At 46.8% G+C, this 17399-nt stretch overlaps 1 protein-coding gene across 1 annotated transcript in view; it reads left to right on the forward strand.

Annotated features, from left to right (window-relative positions):
* The first annotated feature begins 2874 nt into the window (after positions 1 to 2874).
* The window catches only part of Tmtc4 (transmembrane O-mannosyltransferase targeting cadherins 4), a 56154-nt gene continuing 41629 nt past the window's right edge, over positions 2875 to 17399 (forward strand). Inside the window, exons 1-4 of the mRNA XM_026399882.2 lie at positions 2875 to 2957; positions 8093 to 8308; positions 11418 to 11533; positions 12764 to 12980. Coding sequence (XP_026255667.2) covers positions 8147 to 8308; positions 11418 to 11533; positions 12764 to 12980 — 495 coding nt within the window. The 5' untranslated portion in view covers positions 2875 to 2957; positions 8093 to 8146. The remainder of the gene's footprint in view (positions 2958 to 8092; positions 8309 to 11417; positions 11534 to 12763; positions 12981 to 17399) is intronic.

The raw sequence follows: 17399 nt of genomic DNA on the forward strand, positions 1-17399 counted from the left end.
GTGGATTGCCAAGAGGGGCCACAAAGGGAAAAAAAAACAACATAGGATGGAACACCTACTCCTATTGCTGTCTTTCAATTCTTCATAGATAATACATACCTAGGGTGGAACAATGCATCCTAGGGGTGCCTTGTCATAGAAAGACATAGAAAGACAGCAATAAAACGAACTAACACTTTATCTACTTTTTATTTTCACCATACATGGTCAATTGTAACTAAGTCACTAGTGTGCAAATGTTTAACAACTGACTCTCTGGGGAAAATAAAGTTGCATGCATATATGTTCATGCATATGTGAATTATATAAATGTTATTGATACAAATAATATGCAGCATATAACTTACAAATAAGAATAAAATAGTTTCAACTGTAAATTCCATAGAGTTGATTGATTCTCATAAAAAAATTTGTTGATTTTTTGCCAAAGATTTGTACCTGAGTTCATCTAATGCCTACAGTTCAACCATGATTTAACAATTAATATAGCATCCCACTCCAATAAAAAAATTTTTCCAGCAAATTTATGGCCATTAATTCTGACTTGTTAAACTATTTCTCACTTTTGCACAAATTAAATTCTTTACACTGAACTTTTTAAGTTTTGGAATGAGGCATACTATATTTTAAAATTTAATCTGCATCTGTGATATTTTCTCACCACTGTTTTAAGTCTGAGATAGTCAACACAATAAGAAATCAAGTTCTGATCTATAAAGTTTGCCAAAGTCCTTAGTATAAATACACCCGTGTGGCTTATTGCAATCTGCTGGGGCAATGTCATTGGGAAGAAACAGGCACAGTGGCACATTATGAGTTGAGTGTCCCTTATCTGCAATACTTGAGACTGAAAGTGTTTGATTCCAAAGCTTTTTGGATTTGGGAATATTTCATAAACTTTACTGAGTGAGCATCCCTAATCTGGATATCTAAAATCCCCAATTCTCCAAAATCCAAAATTGGTCACCCAAAACTTTTTAATTTTAGAGTACTTCGAATTTCAGATTTTCAGATTAGGTATGCCCAACTTGTATATTAACAGCGAAAACTGAAGGAAGTGAACAAACTTGAGAGATACTTAGGAAGTAGAATCTTAGATGTCAGAAGTGAAGGCAGAGTTGGGGAAATACTAGACAGACTGCAGTGCCCTCAGTATCAAAGGAGACCTAGAAGAAAAGCATGCAGTAAAAGCAATTTTTGACTCTGGATGTATTTCACTTGAAGTCCTCGTGACACATCCAGGTGGATAAGCTAAATAGGGAACTAGATAAATGGGTGTTCAGCTCTATGAAAGCAAGGACCAGTATTGCAAATTGGGGATATACTGATTGAAATGTTGGCAGCAGATTAAATCATGCAGGGGGAAAAAATTGTAGAGTAAGAAGGGCTGAGACCTTTAAAAGTCTTATTTAGGGATCATTCAGAGCAGATAAGCAAGCAAAGAATGAAGGAAAACGGGAGAGTGGAGTGACCGGCTCCACAGGAAAACATGTTTTAAGGAAGAAGATGGAATTTTGTGGTGAGATCAGGTAACATCTGGAAGTGAGTGTCCTTTGGAGTTAGTTTTGTGGGGTGACTATGGCAAAAGCAGTCTCACAAAGATTGAAAACCAAGCAGTGAGAGGAACTGGAGACTGCAAATGTGGGGGTAAGCAGTGCTTTCAACAATTTCAGGGATGTAGAGCAGGGGAGACAGGACGGCCGCTGCAAAGACACATGCAGGAGAGGAAGGCTTGGAAATGATTAATGAAGAGAATAGGGATTTCAGTTCACAGTGAGACTTATTCTGTGACACTGGGAAAAAAAAGGTCCTGATAGGAGGTTTGTGGGTTTGGTGGTGGAAAGTGGGAGGTTTCTTTCTCTTTTTTTCCTATTTTCACATTGGAGATTCAACCCAGGGGATCTCTGCTACTGAGCTACATACCTGGCTCTTTTCATTTTATTTTGAGACATGATCCGTAGGTTGCCCAGGCTGATTTCGAACTTTCAACCCTCCTGCCTCAACCTCCAGAATCGCTGGAATTACAGGCCTGCGCCACCACGCTCAGCTTTTTTTTTTCTTGAAGCTGGCATCAAAGACGTCTACCATCTACTAAAAATGGGAACCAGGCATACTATATTTTAAAATTTAATCTGCATTTGTGATGTTTTCTCACCACTTTCTTAAAGTCTGGAGATAATCAGCAAAATAACAAATCAAGCCCCGATCTATAGTGAGGGTGGAGTGGCACTCAGGAGGGGAGGTTTAGGACAAAGTGAGCAGTGACTATTAGTGCGTGGACGTCGGTTTGGTGGCCTTGCCAGGTGGGGGCGGCCACAGGGCCTTGGGAGGAAGGACTGTTTCAGTTCTGTTCCGAGAGGTAGAAAGTGCAGACACACACCTTCTCAACTCCTCCCCGACAGGAAGAACTCTGGAGTCCGCGTGGTTCTGCAGGGATGCTGCAGTCCCTCGGCTAAGTGCGCAAAACAGAGCAGAACCAGACTCCAGCCTACGAGGAAGCAAGGCCCGGTTCCCGCACCGCAGCCCGCCTCCCCGGGCCACGCCGAGGCCGCCGCTCCCCGACCCCGCCCCGCCCAGGTCCCGCTCGCGGACATCTGCTTCCTTCTCTCCAGCGGAGTCCGTCGGTCCCTGCGCCTCCTTCGCCGCCGCCCGGAGCTTATGGCCCGACGTCACTCGCGATTCCACCAATGAACTGAAGAGAAACCGGGCTTTGGCGCGTAGGTGACGGGAGGAGCAGCCAATGGCAGGCAGGAAGGGGCGGGCCGAGGCGGGAGTGTGAGCGGGAGCGCCCGCGCGTGGGGAGCTGCGGGCGGCGCGGCGCCGCGCGGGGTGCTGGGGGCGCGGCGGGGGGCGGCGCGCGGGCGGCCCCTCCCCTGCCGGCTGCGGGCGGGCGCCGGGAACCGCCGGAGTTTCCGCGCGCGGGAGGGAGATGCGGCCGCCTGTCGGGCTCCTTGCAGGTAACACGCGGGGTGGCCCCTGAAGGGCCGAAAGCGCCTCGGGGAGAGCGGAGTTGGGTGCGGAGCGGGCGCAGGCTCCCCGCTGCAGCCGAGCCGCCAGCCCCGCGTGGCGGCCGGGCCTGGGGGCGGCGCCCAGCTCAGCCGCGGCGCTGCGGGAGGAGTTGGCTCTGGGACCTGGAACGCGGGCCCCGGACGCCGTGCGCCCGGGCGAAGCAGCTCCCGGGACAAAGGGCGCGGTGTGAAGGGTGCGCGCCCCTCTGCCCGCGCTGAGGGCACTGTCCTGCGCTCCCCCTCCAGGGCCGAGGTCACTACGCCAGACCCTGCCCGCTTCCGCCGCACGGGAGCTCCCTCGGCCCAGAGCGCACTGGGCGGAGCGGCCAGCTGGCCACGGGGCCGCGCGCCTGGCCGCCAGCTGGCCGCGGCGCATGTGATGGCTGGGCACAGCCGGCCGTTTGGCCGCCTGCCCCGGGTTACGCGAGGCGGCTCCCCCGCCGCGCCCGGAGTGCCAGCTACTCTGTGCGCGGCTGCGGAGCCAAGCGGCAGGGAAGCGGGTGCCACCGGCCGGGGCGCCTGGAGCCACCGAGCTGCCACTTCCCGGCGTGGGCTGGGAGTTGGGGAAGCCGAGCAGGTGGTGCAGCCACTGCCTCACCTCCTGCGAACTCCACGGGGCGTCTGGTCTTGTTGATGTTGTGACTGTGGGTTGTGTGTGTTTTCTTTCTTTTTTTAACCTACACAAAAGAAAGGAGGAGTTAGAGGAAGGATCTAGCCACTGTTGAGTCATCCATACTTTGCTTTTTACCGGGAGCAGATGGATGGGGAGAATTCCTTGAGGAACAATTATAGTAAGGGGTGACTGGATCCCGTCCCTGTCCTTTCTCCCTACATCCTCGACCAAACTGGCGCGTCCTACCTAGGTGGAGGTGGGGCTGTGACGCTGGCCCACTTAGATGAGAAAATGGCTACAAGGTAGCAAGCTGGAAACTTTCTGGGACAGTGACTGTGAATGTGTAACCACACAGACAATCTTCCTATAAGTAGCTGTGACTCTCTCTCGTGCATCACGAGAATTAAGATACAGGAGGACTGTCACAACAGGACATACTTTCAATAGAATTTGGTTGGGCATTTCGTGGGGGATGGCAGTGGGAAAAGCTGGCCTCCTTACCTTGAGACACCCTGGGTTGCAGGGGGACAGGTCCAGTCTCCAGCTACTAACAGGCAACTAGGTGCTGGGTCAGAAACCATCCTATTCTTTAATCCAATTTCCTCAGACACTGTCACAACTCAGCCTGGCAGAGGGCAGCTGGCTATGTGGGTGAATTGATGCCCATGAGGTAGAAAGGCCACGCGGAGACCATGCATGTGGAAGAATATTCTGCAGTGGGTGACTGCTGCTGATTGGTTTCCAGAGTCAATCATTTAGGTTTGGTCTCTCCATCCTGTTTACTGCAGCCCACTGTGCTTTGTCAGCTGTCCCTGGGTCCCTGTGGTTCACAGCTCAGTGACATTTGTTTTTTGGTAGTCCCTGTTTGACATCTTTTTGACCTTTTCACTGATGATTGATTAATAAATTTTTTAATCTCAAAGATAGAAGCTTGATTTTAGAAGTTTGAGAAATTAAAGATAAACAGATCTGATTTATTTTACATTTAACTACTGTCGAGCCAGTTAAAATAGACACTGGACTCAGGTAGTACTGGCTTTGTGGCTGCTACAACTGGACTGAGGCCACACAGAAGCACCTATCTGGTCCTTCCAGCTGTGACTAAGGAGCCAGTGCATTCAGGTAGGAGTTCACCTGAAGAAGAGGGCAGTGCAGCACAGGGCCATCAAGAGGAAAACACTGCCCCTTCCTGTTTCATGACATGAGTTTATAATAGGGTGGCAGGAGCTGGTCCCCATGACTGCCTCCTCAGGGGGCCACAGCTCCTTTTACCTGAGTGTCAAGCCTCATTGTGGAACAAAGGTCATTTCCTTTTGGAGGAAGGGGAGTTGGGATCAGGATCTCTGTGTAATTGGGCAGGACACAAAGACTCTTGTCCAGGGAGTCCATGTGACTTGGATCTACCCAAAAAAAAGGGTAGATCTCAATTACACTTGGTTGCCTGATGGGCGGCTGCTGGCCCTGGTTGGAGTTACAATTGATAGCAAAGTGGGTACTCCCAAGACGGTGGTCAAGGATTGGGCACTGCGAACTAATCTCTCCAAAATAATAGCCGTAATGGGGACTAGCTCCTTCCTCATTTAATCTTTACCACAAACTCTGAATAAAGTAGTGGTTCTCTACTGTGCTAAGGAGACTGATCCTGAGGAAGACTAAGTAGCTCAAGGTCACAGAGCCAGTAAGTCCAAATCTGTCTGTCTCCAGGGTCTTTCCTCTCAACCACTGGACTGGACCGGACTCTTGAGACCTTCACATGGGTTTTTAACATATTGTAGCCTTTTGTTTGTTTGTTTGTTTGTTTTGCATTTGTTAATGAAAGGCATTTTCTGAACTATTCCATTATACAAGAGAGCAGGAAATTCCATTTATTGGGCATTTTTGACTATTTTCATTGGAAGCAAAGAAGTGGGGACCTTGGAAACTAAGAGAAAAACGGAGGGATATTTCCATGAAGAGGCCAGAGCCAGCCAGGGCTGAGAGTACCACTGAGGGATAGAGGAAGGAGAGGCACAGACTCTTCATGGTGTCCCTGCAAGAGATGAAGAGGAGGTCATTCTGAAGTGACTCAGCCATCCTGTGGAATCCCCAGGGTGTGCCCCCCAGGGCACTTCATGTCAGAGCCCACAGTCTGCCCTACATATATTCAGTCTGTTGCTTGAGTACCAAAATCATGAGTTCTGTTCTAAACAGTTGGAGGTCTACAGTGAGGCCTGGTGACCAACCTAGGGGCACAGAGTTTCTCCTCCATCACAGCCTTCCTTTAAGGCCATTTAAACCTCATCAGACTTTTGTGAAATGATATTCCGATATTTGTGACTAAAGTGGATAACATCAGAACCAGTTGTGTGACCTTTTATCAGCTCTCAACTCTATTGTGCACTTCAAATTGGTATAAATTGTTTTCTTCCACACTGTTTTGTTTTGTTTTGTTGGTGGGGAGTGGGGGAATGATTCCAACAGTGCTCCACCACTGAGCTACATCCTCAGCTTTTTCTGTGTGTTACTTTGAGACAAAGTCTTGATAAGCTGCCCAGACTGGACTCAAACTTGTGCTCATCCTGCCTCAGACTCCTGAGTAGCTGGAAATATAGGTGTGTACCACAACATTTGGCCTACACAGTAATTTTATAAATCAAAGACCATAATTATTTTTATTTATTTATTTATTTTATTTTCACATCATGGTATTTTTCTAAGGATTCAATCTCTCTCCTCCCCTTTCTCCATATTGTTTGTTACACACACACACACACACACACACACACACCCCAGAAGTAATTTTTTGCTGAATGTAAACAATGACTAGAGCCTGTATGGTGACTTGAATTGTATTTAGAACTGTAATTTGGATTTGAACAATTGTTTATCCTTTCATTGAACAAGAATAAAAGGCAGCAGATTGTACCTGTAGTATTCCCCCAGTACTTCCTGAGAGTATGCCTTCCATCAGGTGTCAGAGGACTCAGGGGACAAGTAGTGAGCAAGATGTGATCTTTTGTCTAGAACCTCCTCTAACCCCTGGAGAAGGCCAGTGCTGCCATAGAAACGCGTGTCCTCTGCCCTATTCATGGGCCTCCACCTTCACTATGTAGAAGGTGGTAGAAAAGATGCCTGCAACCTCGGATTCCCCTTGGGTTGACTTCTTGTTGATTCATTAATCTAGAGTATTGGAGATCTGCAAACAGATTACATCCAAGCTGCTTGCCCAGATGGAACTGGGATTCTTTTCCATCTCTGTGAAGGGAACAGGGCCAATCTGTGCAGGGACAGAAGCCTTGGGACCAGTAAGCCAACTTAAGGGGGCTTTCCAGAGGAAATTGATCTGCCCTGGGCTTTCACCCTCACAAAAGTATAATAACCATGCCCAGCCTCCACTGAGCACTCCTTAAAACCCTCCTGACAGCTGTATGAGGTCATCCCCATTTTACAGGTAAGGAAACAGACCCAGAGAAGTTCAGTAACTTGCCCAGAATCATGCAAGATTGGAACCAAGCAGTCTGACCCAGACATGATCCTGGCAAATCTAAAGAAAGCACCTGCTGGGGGTATCTGGCGCACGGGGATCGTGATTTGTGGGTAGTTTGACATTTGTTTGGGTCCTTTCCAAGGCAACTCTTACTGCTAGAAAGTTCTTATGTTTTTCAGAGTACCACAGGAAATAGACTCAGAAGTCAGGGACATACACAAGGCCACACATTATGAATGACAAGGCTGGGGCACAAACATTTGCCGTTTGAAAGGAAAGTTCAAGAGAAGTCTGCCTTTTTATCTTGACTCTTAGCAGTATTGAAGGTTATATTCTCATGTAGAACCATCTCCCTTCTGTGGAACACAGCTCATTCCTTTCTAGGCAAAAAAAAAAAAAAAAGCAGTAGTTCCCCTCTGTGTGAACCACTAACAGCAATCAGCCAGTCAATCAGTCGTGTGCCCTGCCTTGTGATTTCCCTCTCAGATTTTCATCTAACTGGCATATTATCTAAGTTCCACAAATAGATAGTAGGCTTTTTCAGAGTTGGGTCATGTTTTGTTTACCCTAAGTCTCACCCCTCCACACACACACACACACAAAATGTGCCAAGACCCAATGACCAAAGGTTACTGATTTTTCTTGATTGGAAAAAGCTAATGTGAACTCTTTCTTTTTGGAAACCAGCTCAGGGACTCTTAAAAAATGATTTGCCTGGTGGTGTCAGAAAATACAGATCTCCATTAAATCAGTGTTTCTTAAAGGGCAACACATCCAGCATCAGAAATCAAAGGGCTTCTGATTCCATAGGTCATGATAGGGCTCAGGAATCTGGCTTTGTCCCACCCAAGATTCCTGCCCCCTGTAGTTAGAGAACCACATCCTGTAAAATTACAGCATATATGACTGTCTAACTCTTAGGTGCTCAAGGTAAACTATGTCCACTGCAGACCCATTCCTGACGGTGCTTTGGTGAGTCTCTATGTGATGTCGTTTTCCTTGCAGATTTCTAACCAGCACGATGCTGAAGCAGGAGGCTGGCAGCCTGCAGTTTTCAAAATGGCCGAGCTGGACACCGATTTGGATCACATCATCCCATCTTCGGTCCTTCCCCCTTTCTGGGCTAAGTTAGTAGTGGGACTTGTTTCCCTCCTGTGTTTTGCACGGAGCTATGATGGAGATTTTGTCTTTGACGACTCAGAAGCTATTGTTAACAATAAGGTTTGTAGCTTAATTCTTTTCTGGGAAACATGGTAAGCACCTGCCTGTGTCTAAGGAATGATCAAAGTTGGAGTTGAACTCTTTATTAAACTTGGGTTAAATGTTTGCCTGGGCCCTGTTATGCTGTGGGTTTCTCATTTTATTTATTTATTGACATCATCTCCTTAATTGAGTGCCTCTTTGATTCCTAGCGGTAAGGTCTGCAACCCCTGCTAACCTCGTGAGGCCCCAGTCCATACAGGAATGAGAGAGGCCCTTCTTCTAAGGCCAGGGTATTGCCTCAAGAGTACTTCGGGTTTTGTGAAAATTTTCTATAACTTAAGAAAAGAAAGAAAATCCTGCTGCACTGATGGGTTGGTCTGATCTTTGGCCAGAAGGGGCATGGTCAACATCAGGCAGCGAGTTCCCCGAGTGGCCCTTCCTCCATCGAGAGTGTGAGGACAGCTTGCTGGCGGCTGTGGGGCACAGGCAGCGTGCTGCCCAGGGGTGGCACTTCCTGCTTGTCCCTTTTTGGAGGCTCCAGTTGGCTGACCTTGCAGAATCCCAGGCAGTCTTGCTCACCTGGAATGCTGTGTCAGTGCAGGAAAAAATGGAATTCTTTTTCCCAAGCTCATCAGAGCAAGGGAAGAACAAATTGGTGTGTGGGAAGGTCAGGAAAATGTTCAAAGACAGAAAGAAATGTTCAAATCAGAGTAAGAAACTCAGAGGCAGGGAAGTCCCAGAGGAGAAAGACCCCGGAAATGGCACAAGGTCGGGGCTGTGTGGCAGGCAGTCTGTTGCTCCACTGGGAGTGTGTTGCTTGACCTGCGGCCAGACATGAAGGAACCCACCAGCCCACCTGTAGGACGTGCAGGTGTAGGAACTCTGCAGCACTGCAGTTAATGCTGTCAACAGGTGAAGGTAACAGATTCGCCAGATGAGGAAAAGCCATTTTCATATGGAATTTGTTGAGGACCAAGCATGTCTGTGGGGGAAACACATGACTGACTCACAGGCATTTTATGTAGCATAGTACTGTAATTAATTCTCTCCATTTTGATGGCACTTAACGGGCACCTTGTTGATGTTTGCTTTTAATTCAGGTTCTTTGCCTGTGATTTTTTTTAAGTTTACCCAGCAGCTACTGCAGATGGTTTAATCTTGATTTTTTTTTTTTAATTTTAAACCACATATGAAAGAAGTGAGTAGCTCTATGTCAGATTAATGGCTTTCTAACCACAGAATTGCTTTTCTAACAAAGATTCAACTTGATCTTTGAAATTCCCATTTTTTCATTTTGATGAGTTTGACTCTTGGGTATGTGAAGAGTTGATTCAGAACCAGTGTCTGACCATTCCAGTGAGCTCTGTGGTGGAGGTGCCCTGGATGTGACCCTCTTTCCTCCTGTGAGGGGAGGCTCTGCTGAGCACGGTGTTGTCCTGCGCTCCTGGGTTAACTTGCCGGCCTCCTTTCTCCTTCCTGTAGGATGGAAGGACGCCTGCCCTCCGTGGGACTGTGTCTGAGTGATGGGGAACAGGCTGTGGGTGGGTCCAGTAGTATTGAAGACTTTTCCAGAAGCTTCCCTGCAGTCTTGAGTTACCGTTTTGTTCCTTGAGCCAATGATCTTCTTTGAGACAGTGGAGTCATGATGAATTTCAGATACAATCCATCGTTGCCATAAATCATTATAAGGGAAAATTGACCTTTCTTTCTGCTGTGCACCCTGCTGCACGGCGGCTACGCCTGATCAAATATTTAGAGCTTCAGCGGTGTTCATTTCCTGTTCAAAGGGAGGGCGAGACCCTCCACCCAGCCCCTTCACCACTGAACAAGCACTTTGGTGACAATATAGGAGTTTAGTCTTCCTGTTCTGTCACTGAGTCCACTGGGAAAGCAGGTGGGTTCCACGATCTTCACAAAACATCTACCCAGCCCTTGGGATGGGGTGGCTGGTGTGCTTAAGGCCCTGAAGCTGACCCCAGTGGAGGTGAAAGCCATCCTTCCCGTGGGTGTCAGGTGACCCACTCCACACCTGTCCCTCCTTCCAGCCATTCCCTTGGTGTGGGTAAGCACTAAAGTAACAAGTACTGAACTCTGGGTACGGCTGATAAATAAATTAGGAACTCAAGGGCTGAAAATTAGGATGTACTAAGCCCCCAGAACATTCCTATTGAATTTTGCTTTAAAGAGAAAATCAATCAGATTTGCTGTTTACTCCACAGTCTTATTTGCCCTTCACACCATTTAGTTTCATATTTTGAATGTGAAAAAGACGCATTTTAAGCATATTTAGTATGGTATCAAATCAAGGTAGTGAGTGCAGTAGTAAAAAAGTTTGTTTTTTTAATATTTTGTGATCTTTAAAGTTATATGGAAATTAAGGAAGTGCAGTTGTAAAGAAGTTTGTTTTTTTAATATTTCGTCATCAAAAATGGAAATTTTTGGAAAAATAGAAAATAAAATCCTTATTTAATGGAATGATATAGTGATCTTATTTAGCTAAGTGGTCCATTTATAAGCATATATTAACCACCTTCTGTATATTCCCATTAAATGCAGATGTGCCCCAGGTCCTGAACTCAAGCCAAGTGCTATAAACAAATAAGTGTTATAAGTCACCAGTATGCCAGACCCTGTGGGGACAGGTGGGAAATGGGCCTAGACTCGGAAGGTTGTGGGATCCACTTAGGAAGGCTTGGTGGCTGAGATGTGGACCTCAGAGGAGTTCAGCTGTAGAGAGTTGAGGGCGACCATCCAGGGGAGCCCTGTGCTGCACATCCTTTGACACAGGAGCTGAGAGTAACCCGGATGGACCTGCAGAGGAGGGCAGGAGTGTGGGAGGCTATGGCCAGACTTTAAGCCAACAGCGATGGGGCGAGCTGAGGTGCATTTTGAAATGCTCAACTTAGAGAGCACGTCAGAGGGCACAGTGGCCCCCTCGGAGGCCTGACAGCACCCTAGGTGGGAGAGGGCAGGGCTTGGCCCAGGACAAGCCAGAGAGATGGACAGTAGTGGGCAGAGTTGGGAGCTCAGAGGGCCTTTGAAGGAGAGGGCTTGGGGAGGGCTTCCATATGATAGGGGAGAAATCGTGACTCCCTTGACCACGATGCCCCCTGGTGTGTCCCTGCAGGACCTCCAAGCAGACACACCCCTGGGAGACCTGTGGCATCATGACTTCTGGGGCAGCAGACTGAGCAGCAACACCAGCCACAAGTCCTACCGGCCTCTCACCGTGCTGACTTTCAGGTGAGCTGTGACAGCGTGGGGTGGGCTGATCACCAGGCCTCGCACTTGATACTGCGTATAGCTTTGTCCCAGGTTCCCAGCGTTGGGGAGTCCAGGCAATGGTTCCTAGGGAGGGAGAGGCTACTCACAGAGTCTCAGAAGCACGTACTGATTCCAACTCAGTCGTCTGAGAGAACGTGCCTGGGTGAGCGCTCGCTTCAACAGCACAGACTCAGCTGAACCGAGAAAAGCCTGGTCCCTGTGCAAGGAAGACGAGGCGCAGTTTGGTGAAGCCTCCCATCGTTTTCTTGGTTCTCAAACATTGTACCCACTGATGGTTATTCAGCACCAAGAGATCGGTATGATAATATGTCAGAGCAACACAGGCATCGAGCGAAATTGTGACTTTTTTCACAATAATAGCAAAAAACATGGGACTGGGGCTCAGTGGTAGAGCGCTTGCCTGGCATGTGTGGGGTACTGGATTTGATCCTCAGCACCACATAAAAATAAATAAGTAAGATAAAGGTGTTGTGTCCATCTACAACTAAAGATAAGAAAACAATAATAGCAAAAAAAAAAAAAAACTATTAAGATATAAACCTTCCTACGGTGACCAAGTCAGTATGCAAAAAGGAAACTTAGAAACAACTTCCCTCTGCCTGTTCATTGGAAGACTGTTGTGTTAAATGGTCACCTCTCAAAGGTTCTCGTTCCTAGTGTTTCTCAGGTGCATTTAATGCCTTTGTAGAGATTTCTCAGAGAAGCCTAGGAGTAGTGGAACCACAGCAATTGGACGCCCTCAAAAGTGGGAATTCCTGACACCAAGGTGTGTCTTTGAGGAAGGCTGGTTGGCATACTGTGAGGAGCTGCTTTTGTGGATGAGCAAGTTCCGTGACCATTTGAAACCCAGGTCCCTGCAGGGCAGCGCTGAGTGATGTGTGGACTATTACGTCAACGGGGAATTCAGTCCCCCCTTTTTTGCACTTAAAAGTCTGTCTAGCTTGCCCTTTGATTTTCCTCGCCAGGTGTCTTCAGTCCCACTCCCCTTGGACACATTCATTTCTCCATTTTCCCCCGTGGTTAATTATGTCCACGCTGTTTCTTCAGCTTTTAGCTTGGCGTGTTATTAGCCTGGTGCTATTTTTACCAATGAGGCAGAGTCTCGCTCACCTCCTTTGAATGTTTTCTTGCACGCTTCTCCTTCCAACTGCTGCTGCACTCTAACGTGAGCATCCGTGTTTGCTGCAGGATTAACTACTATTTGTCAGGCGGCTTCCACCCCGTGGGTTTCCATGTGGTCAACATCCTGCTGCACGGTGGCATCTCCGTCCTCATGGTGGACGTCTTCTCTGTATTATTTGGTGGCCTGCAGTACACCAGTAAAGGCCGGAGGGTGCACCTGGCCCCCAGAGCGTCCCTGCTGGCTGCGCTGCTGTTTGCCGTCCATCCAGTGCACACTGAGTGTGTAAGTGTCTCCTGCCTGTGACATCCGCACGTGTGTAAGGAATGCTGAGGCTCTGTGTGCTGTCTCGTGGGCTAAAACAGACTCCTCTTGCTTCCAAGGATATAGAGAATACACACTAGGGTATCCTCTAGGGACAGGAGCACACTCCATAAACACCCTTCCAGACACTTGAAGCGATTGTTTCTGAGTTAGGACTTCTCCCTGGGAACACATGTGGGCACCATGCCAGGCACGGCTTTAATCCTGAAAGTATGGTGTGGTTCCTGCTGGTACTTTCTGATGAGTTCATGTGACTACACCAGCCATGCAGGTGTGAACCTTGAACGTTGCCTGGCCAGTAGCTAAGAACCATTCTTCAGCAAAGGGTCTGGGGCAGTTTTCCTAAGGCAGCTGGAAGCTTTATGGTTTACAAAAGCTTGCTTTTTTTTTTTTTTTTTTTTTGGTGCCAGGGATTGCACTTAGGGCACTTGACCACTGAGTCACATTCCTAGCCTGATTTTTTTTTTAATATTTATTTTTTAGTTGTAGGTGGACATAATACCTTTATCTTATTTTTTAATGTGGTGCTGAGGATCAAACCTGGCGCCTCATGTGAGCTAGGCAAGCGCTTCACCACTGAGCCCCAGCCCCCTAGCCCTATTTTGTACTTTATTTAGAGACAGGGTCTTGCTGAGTTGCTTAGCACCTTGTTTTTTGCTGAGGCTGGTTTTGAACTCATGATCCTCCTGACTCAACCTCCTGAGCTGCTGGGATCACAGGTGTGCGCCACCGCACCCAGCAAAAAGCTTTCTTAACCTTACTGTGATTGTCATAAAAATGCCATAACATCCAGATGGCCTAGTGCAACAGCTCCTACTTTGTAGATGAGGTGGCCCAGGGGGACAAGTAAAGAACTTACTCAGGGTCAATCGCAGGTGACTGTAGGATAGGACTTAAATCCTGGGCTTCTGAGGCCCACCCTGAGGTGTTGCTGACATGGGAGGGACCACTTTTGAAATCTTCCCACCTTCCTCTCTTCCTGTTCATCCTCTTCCCCCAGCAAACTTGGGCCAGGCCATGGGACAGCCCCACATAGGAGCCTACCCTGCTTTCCTGTGGCCCGTGGCCCTATGCCGTTGGGCTGCTGCTGAAGATACTTGGAGCACACTGTGTGGGGATTTAACATTTGCAAGGTTGTCAGGAACATCCCCCGCCCCCATACCTTTAGAAAATGTAAGTCAGCATATTTGCTGAGGCGAAAGATTTGATTCTCGTCATTCATTCTGTGAGCCTGAAGTACCTGGTACAAAATACTGCATGTGCTTTATGACTTCTGTTACAATAGATGTCTGCATTTAATAGAGGGATTTAGATACCTGCATTTAACCAGCTGTGCTATTGAGCATCTCGGAGTCAGTTCCAAAACATTGAGCAGAATTCCTGTTTTGGGCACTGACTTTTATTAAACTGTCTATTCTTTGGTATCAAATGTATCATGGAGTTGCTATTACAACCTTCTCATCTTTTTAAATTTTACTTTGTTTTTACTTCATCAAGTTTTGAAGATTTAAGTCCTTCGGAGGCTAGGGTTTGATGTTGCAAGAGTTTAGCTCTAAGCTCTTTATCAATACATAACTGTGCCTGATTTAGAATTGGTTTCAATCTGAGTTCCTTAATTTCTAAATGCTTGCTAGAACCCAGATAGATAGAGTATAATACACATCAATCATAAACAAAGCAATCTTTGGGAAAGTTCTTATTAACATTGTTTGCTTCTTGCCTAAATTAGCCTGATCTTAAAAGCAAAATGATATTTGAATTATTAGCCAAAGAAATTTTCTAAAATTCTGATTTTAAGTATTGAGAAATTGATTTATTAAAAAATGTTTCAAGTGTCAACAGGTGTGACTGGATGTGCTTGCACACACACACACACAAAAAAAAAAACACATAGACACTCACTCTAGATAAATGCAATCTGGGAACATGTTAACCTCAAAAGGCTATGTTTCATATCTTTAAAAGAAACTGAGGGAAATCTAGCCATGAGGAGAGGAGAGAATGTTTGGAAAGTCTTCCATTTTCCCTCCCCCATTCCATGACAGCTGTTCAAACTATTTAGGAGCTAGTATGAGTTGGGGGATACAGTTCAGTGGTTCAGTGCCTGCCCAACGTGCAGATCCCTGGGTTCCATCCATAGCACTGAGAGAATTAAAAATTAATATCCTAAGATGCCTGTTTTCTATATTTACCTTTCATTATTTGGACAAATAAGACTCAGTTTTATCTTCATTCCCCTGTTATCTGCTACTCTGCATTTTAAATTCCAGCTTTACAAATGTGCAAAGAGCAGGACACCCCGAGCTTTTCATTTCCAGATGGCAGGGGGTGCAGGCTGGGCATGGCATGCTCACACTGCACGTTGGCCCCTATGCGGGGAGGTCGGTGGGATTTGGGTGCTTCATGGGCCTCTGTTTATATTTGTTAAGGGTCAGCAATGGTGATATATCCCCAGGTTTTAGCAACATAAATTTCTTTATATTAACATGGATGTGTTTTTTTTTATCTTTATCCCCTCAACATTAACACCAAAAATGTTTTTATCCATTGCAAATAAATACCTACATTTTCTAGTCTCCCAGGGTGACCCACCATCCATTGTCCCTGAGACTGTGTTCTGACCCCAGACTTAAGACCAAGATGACCCCCGGCTCACTGGGATGAGTTGGTCCCCTGGTTTTACCCTCTCCAGGCTGTAATTGGTAGGGAGGTCATTGCGATCGATGTCATCGGGGTCGTTTTCTCCTCAGCTGATAGGAATCTCTCTGTGTCTCTCTCTTCTCTTCTTCTCCTGCCCCCACCCCCATTCACATAAGCTCCCCAAATCACTGAGTTGTTTGTAGATGTGTGAAGACTCTGACAGCCAGTCCCTCCTGGCAGGGAGACCTCAAGGGCCTTGCCTAGGCTCTGGTCTTTGGGGCTCATCCTGTTGCTGGTCAGAACAGAGGTCCCCAGGAGCTCCCTGAAGGCACCAGCACCACTGGATGGGTTTGACATTTCTTTTTCCTCAAGATATTGGGGCAGATTAGAAGTTGTCCAAATTTTGGTGTAAGATAGAGAAAACGGAGGCCTCCTTAAGATTCTTTCCCTCCCAGACTTGGATTTAGGGGGGAAAAGGGGAGTTTGGTGGGGGAAACTTCCCCCTGCTCCCTTTCAAATTCTTTTCCTGGCCCCTGGGCAAATTGTTCCACACGTGTCCTTTTTGGAATAAGGGAGTTGCAGGGATTCCTATAGAAAACCCTAATCGGTGCATTTCAGGTGATTCAGAAGAGAGAAGATAGCCTTTGTCGAGAACCTTGCCTGAAAATACATAGTATGCAGATATCTGAAAAGAAAGACAAAACCTCCTCTTGCTGATGCTCATTGTTCAGAGAGCCATTGGATACAGGGACTCCCAGGATAGCCTCTTGCCTTTTTTTTTTTTTTCCCTGTGAAATCTTTCTTTGATTTCTATGCCAAAAATTCATCGTAAGTACTAAATGCTCTTTTACTTTAAAACACCATCCTTCAAAACATTTGTTTTTCTTTATGTCAGACAGTGTAATATACAGATTGCAAAGACTTGGGACAGTCTTCAACGACTAACAAAAACATTTCTTTAAAAATCAGTTTATGGTGTTGAAAGTTGGCCTCTGGTTAGCTGCCCACGTAACAAGGGGTCTCCACATCCTGGCCCCGTTTGCCCCACCCCTCCCGCTTGCCTAAACCACTTCATCCCCTTTACTCAAGGAGCAGCCTGTGCTCTCGGCCTCCTCCCACCCATTGCTCTCCTCTAAGAGTTTGGGGTCCCCGTCTGTCCTCAGCACTATAGATAGCCACAGCTCTAGGAAGCTCCTCCTGTCACAAGTCCTGCTCTCTGTCCATGTCTTTTCCCTCTCTGCTCCTTACTCCCAGTTCTAGAAGCACCTGCCTCATGCCAGGCTCCCTTCTGTATAGCTGCCTCCCTGATTGTTGTAGTGTGTCCCTGATTGAGCGCGTTTACTGCTCTGAGTGTTCTAGAACTCTCGTTATCATGCATTACATCTACAGGGTAATTCTATTACGCAACCCCCAGCATGCTGCCATGCATCTTACAAATCTATGGAACCTTGTCTTGTCCCTTGATTCCTCTTGGTAGGCTCTTTCATGTGCGTGGTATTCATGGGTTGGATTTATCCACTCATTCAATCCTTAGCCCTTGCATGACACTGTGGGCTGTGATCTCCCAGAGATCGCAATTAGAATGGAAAAGAGAGCTCAGCATTTTATATGAAGCAGTGTAGGGGAAACTGCTTCAAAAAGGTATTCTTTCTTGGCTCGTGATCATACAAGCACTTGGGAATGATGTATAGAGTAATTTTCTGTCATTATATATTCCTTTATCTTAATTTGTAAGAATGG

This window comes from Urocitellus parryii, chromosome 2 (assembly GCF_045843805.1).
Source record: "Urocitellus parryii isolate mUroPar1 chromosome 2, mUroPar1.hap1, whole genome shotgun sequence".
Lineage (NCBI taxonomy): Eukaryota > Metazoa > Chordata > Mammalia > Rodentia > Sciuridae > Urocitellus > Urocitellus parryii.